The following is a 13,508-nucleotide window of genomic DNA, read 5'->3' on the forward strand; positions in this document are numbered from 1 at the left end:
TTGGCAGTCCAGACATCGGTGCTCCGGCAGTCTGACCGCCCCATTACGAGTATTGTGGTTTGACCACCCCATGACCGTCACCATGAAACTGTTGTTCCCTGTTGGCGGTGCAACAGTCTTGAAGCCGCAACATGCTTGCTGGGGCTGCTGTAGTCCCAACAGGACTATTACACGTTTCCTCCCTCCCACAGTTTTCATGGTGGCTCCACCACCATGAAAACAATGGTGGAGAGGAAACAAAGGGGGCCCTAGAGTGCCTGGGTGCCTCATGCCATTTGAATGCATGCAGCAGGGCACATTATGTATGCACCCCAATCGTGCAGGAACAATTTTTGGCATTCCCAAAATCCTAATCTAGCGGGAGGCCCGCCCGCGGCTTTGGCACAGTAGGAGTGTAGCGGTGGAGTACTGCCCTATGCACCCAAAGAGTACTGACCGCTGCAGCTAAAGTTGTAAATGGGCCCTAAGTGCCCTATTCAATAAGGGCCTCATTTAATACAAAATGAAGCAGCGCAGCACCACAAGCTATTTTGCCACACCATGCTGCGTTATTTTAAAAGCACTGGGACGCGTCGTATTAACAACAATATGATGCATCCATGTGTTTTTTCCTGTGATGGTGCACAATTAGCTGCCATGCACCAGCGCTGCCACCCTTGCATCATGTTGCAAGCAACTTTGCTTTGTGAAGATAATTGTTTTTGTGCAGGAAGGAAATCATCCTGAACAAAAACAAAAAATTGATGAAAACATTTGGAGAAATAAAAGTATTTCTCCTCGTTTCACCACTCATGTGCCTTCCCTTGGGAGGTGTAGAATTCTGAATCATTTCCAGGTTTAGAACACTTTTTAACCACATGCGTGCGAGCGGAATTCCGCTCGCATGCTCAGATTTAGTAAATCCCATTATTCATGACGAGCTGGGCTCGGCATCAGCGTGCGAGGAGGCTACGCCATGACGAGCCTGCTCGTCATCAGCCCCGAAGGGGTTAAATCTGGGAATGTGTCAGGTTTCATGGATGTTGCTTGGGAACACTCACAACAATGCACATGGAACGCCTCATGCGGAGTAATGCATGGAAGCAGCCCATATTTACAAGACCATGAAAAGTCCCACATGGTGACTTTACTGCGCTGCTGGTGCTTCAACAAAAGTGACGCACTGGAGGCGCAATCGACTTGTAAATGAGGCCCCAAGGGCTTTTGGAATGTGTAATCTAGTACTCCTCAGCACTCTTTCATGTACTCTTGCATACATTTGCCACAATTCTGCTAAAATGGTAATGTGAATATGTTGGAATATTCATATATAATTAGTACATAATGAAAGATGTGTCCCCATCTTCCACTTTTACTAATAGTGAATTGGACGTTTTGGGGCCGAGTAGTGTTACTTCCAGGTCTCCTAAATGCCTTTGTGAATAGGCCCCCAAACTAATAATTGCTATTTTTCTGCTATACATCTAGTATATAACAATATTAAAGAGACCTAAAGAAAGACCAAATCACCTAGGGGCATATTACCAAGCAATAGCGATAATTATCACTATTGCTTGGTTAGAGACAAAAATTTATCGCCGACCTGCGGCGATTTTTATCGCAGCTAAACCTTGGTATTTCTAAGGTTTATCGCAAATGCGATAAAAATCGGCCGCAATGCATGAATATCGCTGAAAAGTCAGCCATATTCATGCATTACCGAGCTAATGCTCTTAGCCATGTTATCCACCTCCCATTCGATAACATGGCTAAGAACTGCTCAGGGCAGGTGTTAGCTTTTGGAGATATTTGCGCTTAGCGCGAATATCTCCAAAAGTTGGTAATAGGAGATAGCGATGTGAGCAACTGTTTCCAGTCGCTAACATCTTGGCACGCCCACTTTGCATGTCATTAGTGATAAATATCACTGACATGCAAAGTGTGGCCCAAGATGGTCGCTATCTCCTACTAGCTGTCGCTAACTGGTGTTAGCGTCAGCTAGGTAATAGGGAGATAATTTTATCTCCGCTTTCTTGGCTTTTAAAGCCAAAAACGCGGAGATAAACCCCCTTGATAATATGCCCCCAAATTCTCAACAAAACTGAATATGGAAGAGCTAATCGGAAACCCTATGGCCAGTTACTATAAAATTGTTTTGAAGCCCCTCCTTTATCATGAGGCTTTTGCTGAGCTGAGCCCATGAGCGAAGAGACATGGGGGCATATTATCAAGCGGGTTTATCTCCGCTTTTAGGGGAAACACTTTGCTGCTTGAACGCCACGGACCTTTTTCATCACGGACCTCCGCTGAATCCTGCCTGCTGACCGCTGCTGCTCGCCGGACCCGCTGCGCGGGTCCCGCTTCGCGGTTTGCAGAGTGTGGACTTGGCTTGGGGCTAGGGGGACACCGGCAGGGCTGCGAGGGTAGAGCGGGTGGACTCTGAGTTCCAGGAGTCCCCGCGCGCCCGTGTCAGCTGGGCTCCTCTCCCTGCCGGCCGCGCTCCCTTCACAGCTGCTCTTAATCACCGCCCTCCCCCACATCAGAGGGAAACACTTTGCTGCTTGAACGCCACGGACCTTTTTCATCACGGACCTCCGCTGAATCCTGCCTGCTGACCGCTGCTGCTCGCTGGACCCGCTGCGCGGGTCCCGCTTCGCGGTTTGCAGAGTGTGGACTTGGCTTGGGGCTAGGGGGACACCGGCAGGGCTGCGAGGGTAGAGCGGGTGGACTCTGAGTTCCAGGAGTCCCCGCGCGCCCGTGTCAGCTGGGCTCCTCTCCCTGCCGGCCGCGCCCCCTTCACAGCTGCTCTTAATCACCGCCCTCCCCCACATCAGAGGGAAACACTTTGCTGCTTGAACGCCACGGACCTTTTTCATCACGGACCTCCGCTGAATCCTGCCTGCTGACCGCTGCTGCTCGCCGGACCCGCTGCGCGGGTCCCGCTTCGCGGTTTGCAGAGTGTGGACTTGGCTTGGGGCTAGGGGGACACCGGCAGGGCTGCGAGGGTAGAGCGGGTGGACTCTGAGTTCCAGGAGTCCCCGCGCGCCCGTGTCAGCTGGGCTCCTCTCCCTGCCGGCCGCGCCCCCTTCACAGCTGCTCTTAATCACCGCCCTCCCCCACATCAGAGGGAAACACTTTGCTGCTTGAACGCCACGGACCTTTTTCATCACGGACCTCCGCTGAATCCTGCCTGCTGACCGCTGCTGCTCGCCGGACCCGCTGCGCGGGTCCCGCTTCGCGGTTTGCAGAGTGTGGACTTGGCTTGGGGCTAGGGGGACACCGGCAGGGCTGCGAGGGTAGAGCGGGTGGACTCTGAGTTCCAGGAGTCCCCGCGCGCCCGTGTCAGCTGGGCTCCTCTCCCTGCCGGCCGCGCCCCCTTCACAGCTGCTCTTAATCACCGCCCTCCCCCACATCAGAGGGAAACACTTTGCTGCTTGAACGCCACGGACCTTTTTCATCACGGACCTCCGCTGAATCCTGCCTGCTGACCGCTGCTGCTCGCCGGACCCGCTGCGCGGGTCCCGCTTCGCGGTTTGCAGAGTGTGGACTTGGCTTGGGGCTAGGGGGACACCGGCAGGGCTGCGAGGGTAGAGCGGGTGGACTCTGAGTTCCAGGAGTCCCCGCGCGCCCGTGTCAGCTGGGCTCCTCTCCCTGCCGGCCACGCCCCCTAGTTTATCTTAAAAGAAGCAGCCACTCCCGCTGCGCGGGAGCGCGCGGGAGTGCGCCGGGAGAAGCCCGGGACAAGGGCGGGACCGTCTGTGGCCGTCAGGGGCCGAAGGAGGCCGGGCTGGGCCAGGTCATTTTTCTTTTGCATAGCGGAGGTCACAGTGTACCACATAATGGATACGGCTACCGAAACAGAAACCCCGGGGAAAAAATCTAGATTACGTAATGGATCCCTGGAGAATTACTTTCCCAAGAGGAGCGAGGGGGATAAGGATCTCACCTTAGCGGAGCGTAGGGCAGAGCGGCGTCGCTCTGTTGAGAATATGAAACATAGGCCCCTCACTGACAGTCTACTCGAACTGAACCGGGAAGGTGATTCGAATGGCCTAAGTGAGGATAATGTAAGTCAAGATGGTATCCCCTTATTGTTTCGTGACTTTGTAGCCACTCCTTGTTTGCCCGAGGATAATATTATAATTGTTTCACCCACTCCTAGTGTTAGTCATGTGACTGATAAATCCAAATCTAAGAAGCAGAAAGTTAACATCTGTCCCGTCGCCCAGATCCATCGTCCGCCCCCTTGTAAAAAAAGAAGGAAACATAGGGTGGTCACGGGTAAAGCAAAAGCACTACAGGTTGAGTTTGGTAAAGGGATTAAGACCAAGACCTCATCTGAGACTCCCACAGTAGTTGAGCAGGAGCACACCCCACAGGTAGTTGCTACACTGGGTCCTAGTCCAGCTTTAGCAACTAGGCAAGACGAGGTCCCTGATAACCCCAGTAGAGCTACCCCTCCTATCATATCACCTCCACTTCCGGCCGCGGCATCAGCAAACCTGGAATTTTTGTTAAGATCTCTCCTTCTACCAATTAATGAGTCTATTAAAAAGGTGGAAATTAGATTAACTATATTGGAAGCCGCCATAACTAGTATGGCTGCCCATACCAAAAATAAAGGAAGTGTGGCGGTACAGCCGATACCCCCTCCGACCACACCGCAAAATAAATCTAGCATTCCTCCCGCACCTGCTTTGGCTAAGCAAACTGGTCAGCCCTCGGGGGGAGTTGTGCCCCCAACTCATAATATACCGCCATCTAAACAACCTAAAACACCAGCTACCGAGTTGGGAGCAGGGCCCTCAAAACCACCCCCAAAGGCCCCATCGAGCAACAATCAAACTGCACAAGGAGACGAGGGTAAAAGCAGAATGACTCATAAAAAGATCCCACAAGTGGAGATTCCCCCAGAAGCCGTGCCCTATGTGGTAATCTTAACGGGAGTCCCGCATTTATCAGAGAACAAGAGGGAGGGATTCTCTGACCTCAAAAACAAAATTATCCATTGGTTAAGGTTGCATAGGCCGATAGCACCTAACATAGACGGGGACATAGTTCATGTTAGACGGATCAATTGGCTGGGGAGTAGAACCAAAGATATTGAGGGAGACCTAGTGGTGGTCAATTTTAGAGACCCTCGGGCAGTTGATTACATTCTAAACTGGCCACCGGGGAATGGGGAAACCTGTGTTATCCCACGGGCCTTAACATATTTTTATCCCAGGTCAAAAGTTACTAACTCTAAACATACAAACAGACCTCAAGGTTATAGGCCACTCCCTATTCCGCCCTATATCAATAACCAATTTCAGTATGCCCATCAGCTGACTAGGGTGCCAGATCTACACTCCCCCTGGTCCATGGTCCCCCATAGACACATGCTAAACCAGGGGCCTAACATGAACCACTTGATGCCATATACCCCGCTGGATACCTACAATCGGTTCTCCCAGCTGTCTGGACTGGAAGAATGCGATTGAAGGTGGGGGCTAGGGGGTGGGGGAAATGATAATGAACCTCTAGGGGCTGAAGACTCTTGTTTTCGTCGGGATAGCACTGGTAAAAAAGAAGTTAGTCTAGCTGTAGACCGTATGGTGACCACCTTTGTAACAACAGAGGATTCCAGGCCAGCTGGGCCCGTGATGAGCACGGCTGGCTGCTCTGCAACCCTCACCACACTAACCCAGGAGGGGAGGCGCCCTCCATCCAGGGTGGTTAAGGAGAGGTTGCCTAAGGTGGGTTATACTTCTATGCCTGGAGGAAGGAGGGTAATAAAACTCCTTTCTTGGAATATTGCTGGGCTAAAGCGGAATTTAGATATCCCGGAGTGGCACATACAAATTGAGCAGTTCGATGTCTGCCTGTTTCAGGAGACATAGAGTTTTGTTCCGCTACATAAATCGGGGTATACTACCTACTGTGTGCCCGCTGTAAGCAAGGGAAGGGGCAGACCTTCGGGCGGCCTGATAGTATGGATAAAACTAGATTTGAATTGGGTGGTTACAAGACACAGCTTGGAGTGCAATGATATACTCCACCTTTCGGTGAAAGGAGGGGAGGATGTTGTCAGGCTCGACCTTTTTAATGTTTATGCAAGAGGGACACAGGGTGACTCCCCCTCCTTGACCCTAACAACCCTGGACCTGACCTTGGCTGAATGCCCCTGCTCAGCTAAAATTCTGGTGGGGGGTGATTTTAACTGTACTTTTGAACCCCTTCTCGGAGACGATCCCTTAGGAATCGAAGAGGAGGATTCAAAATGGTCTATCCCATCCCTTTCCCTGCCCCCTGTTAGGAAATGGTCGTCCAGAGCTATACAAATTAACGCACTGACAAGGGACCATAAATTAAGAGCCCTGAACGGCAGGACAATATCCGACCGCTCAGGGGCATGGACCTTCAATAGACTTTCGGGCCCGTCCAGAATCGACTACATCCTGATAGATGTTGGATCCTGGCCGGACCTGATTGATATGGAGGTCGTCCCAAGCCAGGATAGTGACCACAATCCCCTGTGCTGCAAGTTTCAGTGGGGAGCACGGGAGGACAGGCGAGGGGTGGTCATCCCAAAAACAACTAAAGAAGTTATCCCTTTTAATAATAATCGCAGGCTGAAATGGGATAAGGCCAGGCTCAATGAGGGTGATATAGGAAGTATCAACGCACTGGTTGAAGGCCTGTCTTCTACCTTAGATATATGGGTTGGTGAAAACAGGACCGTCACCCCCCAATACCCCACCCTTGACTCTGCCTATAAAATGACAATAGACCAAGTTGGTCAATTTTTCATCTCCAAGAGGAAAGGTAATAGGGCTCCTGCTATACCCTCTACTCTTAGCAAAGTATGGTATAATGACCAGTGTAAAAACTACAGGAAAAAATTGACAGATGCTTTGCTTTCAGGGAACCCGACATTGGTTAGAGCGGCCAGGAGGGATTACCAGAAAGCATTGTCACTGGCCAAGAGGGAGTGGGAGGAACAGCATTGGTTGGATCTTGCCAATGCAGCGAGTGGCAGGTACCCAAACCTCTTCTGGGAATTGGTCAACAGATCAAGGCAGAGAAGATCGCAACCATTGGCTGATCATATAACTTGTCAGCAATGGTTTACACATTTTTCATCTCTTTATGGCGACTCGGAAGAACTAACTAGCCTAGGGGTGGATAGCCAGGGTGAAGGGGTTCCTGCGGATAATAGCGATCTTTTGTTCTCAACGGGTGAAGTAGTTTTGGCGATTAGACACCTAACCCCAAAAAAAGCCGCTGGGCAGGATGGGATCCCTGGGGATCTATTGTTGGCGGATCCGGAGGCCTGGGCTAAATTAATCGCGATTATTATGAATCTGATCATGAGGGGACACCAGGTCCCAGACTCCTGGAAAGGGGCCGAGGTAGTCACGGTGTACAAGAAGGGGGCTAGAGATGACCCTGCAAACTACAGACCCATTAGTCTGATTGATATAATTCAGAAAGTGGTCGGCAGGGTCATCATTTCAAGAGTAGGTGACTGGATAGAGGAGGCTAGTATCCTCTCCCACTTACAAGCGGGGTTCAGAAGGAGGGTAGGTACGATGGACCAGGTCTTTCGTCTGTTCGCCATATATTGGAAGGCGGTTGTTATTATGAAGGGTAGTTTGTATATGGCGTTCATTGATCTTAAAACCGCATTCGACCTGGTCCCTCGCACAAAACTCTGGGGAATTCTAAGAGAGATGGGTATCCCCAGTGGGCTTCTGAGCCTAATTGTTAAGCTGCACGAGGGGAACTATGCAAGGGTGAGATGGGGATCCCAGGGTCAACTTACAGATAGGATCCCTGTGCGGAGAGGAGTGCGACAGGGGTGTGTCATGGCTCCGACTCTCTTCTCCCTATTCGTAAACGGAGTGGTGGACCATCTAATGGGGGTGGAGTCGGATGCCCCGTCCCTGGCGGGGGAGAGAATACCCACACTTCTTTTCGCCGACGACACCCTATTAATTTCTAAATCCCCGGTGGGCTTGCAAAAACTCCTGGATCGGTTCAGCTCCTTCTGCACCTCCAGAGGCTTAACTATCAACACATCGAAAACCAAGTTGATGGCCTTTGCACCCTCGAAAAGATTCAAAAATAATTTTGTGCTTAACAACGCCCCCCTTGAACTGGTTGAGTCTTTTGATTACCTCGGCGTCCGAATTAACAGCCACATGTCCTGGAAGGATCATTTGTCCAAAATGCTACTAAACCACCAAAGAGTATCCGGGGTGACGCTGAAGGAGATACGTGAGTCAACCAGCAAACCGGTTTCCCCAGCTATGACCATCTATGAGGGTCAGATCCTACCTGCAGCACTTTATGGATCGGAGCTGTGGGGGTTTGAAGGGATTTCTGACTTGATGACAGCGGAAAACAACTTTTTTAGGAAAGTGGTAGCCCTTCCCACTTCCACCCCCATGATCCCATTAAGATTAGATCTGGGCAGGAAATCAGTAAAGGATTTGGTGAGGCTCCGCCCGTTGTTATTTTGGTCCCGATTACGAAGAACTGAAGAGCTGGCAAAGTATGCAGCAGGTCTAGATGAACTACTTTTACTAGACACCTGTAAAAAAATAGCATGGTTAAACAACCTGAAGGAACTGGTTTTTACTTTGGGCCTCAGAGAGGCATGGGAGTTGCAATCACCTCCACCGAAAGAGGTCATAAAAAAACTATACTGGGACTGGGTACAGAATAATGTTATGCGGTCTAGGAAATTGGGCTCTCTTACTGACCAATTTTTGTCCATTAAGTGTACACGCAACATGGAACCTTTTTTAGACTTAATAACTAAACCACAGGATCGAGCACTGTACCTAAAATTACGGTATGGGACGCTCCCGGTGTATGAGTTCACGGGTAAATGGAAGAACACAGTTGTTAGCTCACAGGGCTGCCCGGGCTGTGCGGCCCCCAGGGAAACGGTGGCCCACCTGTTCTTCGCTTGCCCAGCCTACAAAGGGGCACGGAAATTCTGGCTGAAACCCGTCTGTAGGGAACTAGGTCTGAGGTGCCATAGCCAGGCACTACGTGTCCTTACTACAGACTCTTCATCTGTTAGTATGATTTGTGGGGTGGCTAAATTCCTAGGGAGTGCGTGGAGGACACGTTGCCGTTTGCTGAGACTCCAAACGGGAAAATCCACTAGTTAAGGACGATTTTTATTGCCAGCAAATTGTGAATGTTGTGTCACTGTTCCTACTGTATTTTAATCTTTTATCTGAATTGAATTGTTTTATATATTGTGTTCTTTTATGGTGAAAAATTGCCGAATAAAGATTATTCAAATCGAAATCGATAATATAATTGCCCACAAGAGGGCAGTAGCAATCTAGAAATACACATTAAAGGGACCATAAACTGAGGAAATATTTGCTCTATAGACACAGTAGAATAGAACCAGAAGCATGAAGGCATTTTGTGTTTGCAAAAAGTCTCATTTTTAAAATTGCTCTGTTTGTGACCCCAAAAAGGCTTTTTGGTATGATACAAACCCAATTACTGAGTCACAATTTGGTTTGTGATTAAATACTGAATACTATTAAATTTGGAAGGAGTGTGTTTAGTGCATTCCTTCCAAATACGGGTTTAAATGGGATATATTAGTGTTTTGTGTGGGCAACTGCGTTCTTGCTGCAGTACCTCCCCCACACCCCCACTTTTTGCCTAGTTCTAGATGCAACTTTGACTGAGGAGTACTGGGTCCCTCCTGGCCAGGTGGTCCACTGCCTAGTATTCATTTTAGGAAATTGGATAGCATTTTTTAAAACAATTATTATTTTATTTAAAAGATAACATAGAAATGGTGGTCTCCTAATTCCAGCAGGCCACCATTCCTGTGATGACTGTGAATCATAGCTAGTTGCCATTTGTGACCTGCCTTATTATTAGGCATGAGTTAGGTCGGATTGCGACCCACTACGATTCAGTATTTTGCAAACTGACCTATAACTATAGAGGTATGTTTGCAAAATGACTCACTGGTCGCAAAAATACTAGTCGCAAAGTGGACAAATGCTTTGTACATCTTGCTCAATATCTCCAGAATTGCGAACGGGTGGAAGTGATTCTTTAACATGAAATTTTCTTCACAGAATGAGTCTTATGTTATAAACAATCATTTTTTTCTGATGATATTTCTGACATATCGTAGCTGTGGTGTGGGATATTGAGACAGAGCATCCTCCTTTGCACTCTCTGTAACTTGCCCTATCGGATCAGTTGAACACAGAGAAACACAAATCCAAAGAGAGGAAACTAGAGAGGTTGAAGTACTTTAACAATTTGTCAGTATTTACCACTGGAGAAGTGCATGAGGCAATTCAGTTATCAGTTTAATTTCATGTACATAAAAATCATCCTGCAATAGCATATGCTCAGTTAACTGATTAAACCCCCTACCACTTGGTCCCTTTTCTCTTACCTTCTTTGCAGTGAAATATTAGAGGAAAGTGTATGGAAGACCTTTCTGAGTTGTTTTAGTTGTTATTCAGATTAAGTGCAGCTGGCTGATGCTTTCTTAACCTAGTATGTTATTGCACTTTGCCTGACCTTTCTTACTCGTCCGAGCAATAGTAAGCACACGTTCTCTCTTTTCAGACTGCACAGGACCTGATGGACAGCCCAAACAGGTGAGTAACTAAAGAAGAATACCACCACAAATGTAATTTCAGATCATTTAAATATGACGAGGTGAATAAATGCGCAGTAAGGTAATTTTTTATTCCTGAACATTACACATTAGAACACTATATATATATATCAGAAAGAAAGTTGATAATGAAAGTCAAATTGTCACAATTATAAATTTGAAATAGTGGTATAAAAATGTTTTTCATCCTTTAAAAACTATATTAGCCCACTGGGGCTGTATCTATGAATGGCTTAAATTCATTTAAGGGCAATGTGAAATTTATTTGTATTCACTCTGCTGACAACAAAAAAACGGAAGTATTTTTACTATGTCTATCAAGTGGAACCCTGCACCTTTAAATATGTGTATTGCACTTTAATGAACCACCCTTGACAAAGCAGTGAGGTAACTGCGAAACGCGTCGGGTTTGCCCGAAGCCGAAATAAACAGACCGTTTGTGAATTGTGGCCATGGCTCCAGTGGATTTATTTATGTTTCCATAGCTGGATTACGTTGGTATATGTGGGATTGGCATTCCCTGCCGTGCTGCCCGCCGTTAACTGTGGCTTGTTTTCTTGCCGAGAACTACGTTGGATATATATATATATATATATATATATATATATATATATATATATATATATATATATATATATATATATATATATATATATATATATATATATATATATATATATATAATTTTTTAAACACCCAATATAATGCTTTAATGCACAAATTAAGGAAAAAACATGATATCATCATTAATAAGTCTGATAAAGGCGGCAATGTTGTGTTATGGCACAAATACCAATATCTTGCAGAAGCAAATCGATATCTGGCCAATACGTCCAGCTACAGGAAATCTTCCAGACGAGAGATCCGTATGGTCCAAGAGAAGGTGACCAAATGTCTGATGCAGTAGAAAAGGCAGGGCCTACTAACGAAAGAAGAACTGCATTTTTTGAAAGTGGAATTCACTGTAACACCAATTTTGTATTTTCTGCCAAAAGTACATAAGAAGACAGTCCCTATTCCTGACAGGCCAATAATATCTGCACAGAAAAGCCTAATGGACAAAAAATCAAAATATGTGGACCACTTTCTTCAGCCGCATGTCTCTGCCTTACCTTCCTTTGTCAAGGATACTCCTGACTTTTTGAACAAGATCCAGAATGTAGTTTCGCAGCCAAATTATCTACTAGTTGTAATAAACATAGAATCATTTTATACTTGCATCAATTACACAGATGGTTTAATAAGAAAACACAAACATCATGCTCATGACAATGACTGAACTGTGCCTTTACAATAACTATTTTCTCTTTGGCTGTGAAATCTATCAGCAGCAGAAAGGCAAGGCAATGGGGGCATGTTTCTCCCCCAGCTATTCATACTTGCATGTAGGCTGGTGGGAGGAGCATGTCCTCAGGGCCAAATACCAGACAGAATGGGCCAATAATGTGATTTTATTTGCCGCTATATTGATGATATCTGTATGATATGGAAGGGTAGCAGACAATCGGCCAGTGATTTCATTGTGTCCATCAATAGCAATGATTTGAATTTGAAATTTACAACCAATTAGGATGACAAAAATGTTGAGTTTCTCTATGTAGCTTTGTATCAACGTAGGAGAGTTGCATACCAAATTACATCGCAGGGCAACCGCAGGGAAGTCCATTCTGCATTTAGATAGTGCTCACCCCCACCACACCATCCGCAGTATCCCTTACGGCGAATTCCTTTGAATTCTCCGTATTTGTAGTGAGGAATCAGAATGCGCAACATGCCAACATGAGGCCTTTCTTCATTTCCTTGAGCGAGGTTAAACTAGAACTATCTTGAAGCAAGCATTAATGAAAGCTAACTTGCCACCCTGGGAGGAATTACTCATTCCTAAGAAAGACCGAGTAGCATCTCTTGCCTTACATAAACCTGATGCTGAGACTGATAAAAAAAATGTGAGATTTATCACAACTTTTAGTCAGCAGGAGAGCAAGATACGTAGCATTCTATATTCGCATTGGCCTATTATGCTGACAGATATCACACTTACATCAATTTTACCAGAAACACCTGCAATCACATTTATAAGGGCTCCCTCAATGAGGGATGCACTTGTCAAACCAAGCCCAGAGAATACAACTAAAACCACCTGGTTGACCAAAGAAGGCTTTTTCAAGTGCAATTCGTGCCTGGTTTGCACATTTGCCACTAACGGTGTTGATTACACCACGGCATTTAACAACAATAGAATTCCTATCAAGGAACACTTAACATGTCGCACTGAGTACGCTGTATATAAACTTTGCTGCACTTGTGGTCTTGATTATATTGGGAGTACGACACCTCTTGTACATAAACACATTTTGCAACATGTGAGAGCTATCGTCAACTTGGACGCTAACTATCCGGTGACAAGGCACTTTAAGCTGGTTCACAACAATAAACTCAAAGACTTAGAATATACTGTTCTAGGGGCGGTTCCCATTTCCGGACGGGGTGGGAATCGTGAGAAAATTATCCGTCAACTGGCGACTCACTTTATACTGTCCCTGGATACCTAAATGTCCAATGGCCTCAAAAACAGCGAGGATCTAGATAATTTTCTATGATCCTATATGTGTATTCTGATTCCTTTACAGCATAAGGCTCTTTGTTTCTCTAGCCATTGTTTTTTAACTTAGATAATTTTGTATTTACTTTATCTTGTGTACAAATATCAACTAACTGCTTACCGTTTTTTAATCAAAGGCGTTTTAAGGGTATTCTGTTCAAGCTTGAACAGACTCTATTAGCTGCTTCATTCATTTTTTGTTATATATGTTTATATTTTTTGCACTATCGTTCACCTGTATAGGCACTATAGCACTTTACA

The 13,508-nt window shown here is 46.5% G+C and overlaps 1 protein-coding gene across 1 annotated transcript in view; it reads left to right on the forward strand.

The window, feature by feature from the left end:
- LOC147733202 (mucin-2-like) overlaps positions 1–13,508 on the forward strand; it is a 1,332,790-nt gene that overhangs the window by 1,133,042 nt on the left and 186,240 nt on the right. The window contains exon 32 of the mRNA XM_086957736.1: positions 10,594–10,625. Within this exon, the coding sequence (XP_086813862.1) occupies positions 10,594–10,625 (32 nt within the window). The remainder of the gene's footprint in view (positions 1–10,593; positions 10,626–13,508) is intronic.

This window comes from Lissotriton vulgaris, chromosome 2_1 (assembly GCF_964263255.1).
Source record: "Lissotriton vulgaris chromosome 2_1, aLisVul1.2, whole genome shotgun sequence".
Lineage (NCBI taxonomy): Eukaryota > Metazoa > Chordata > Amphibia > Caudata > Salamandridae > Lissotriton > Lissotriton vulgaris.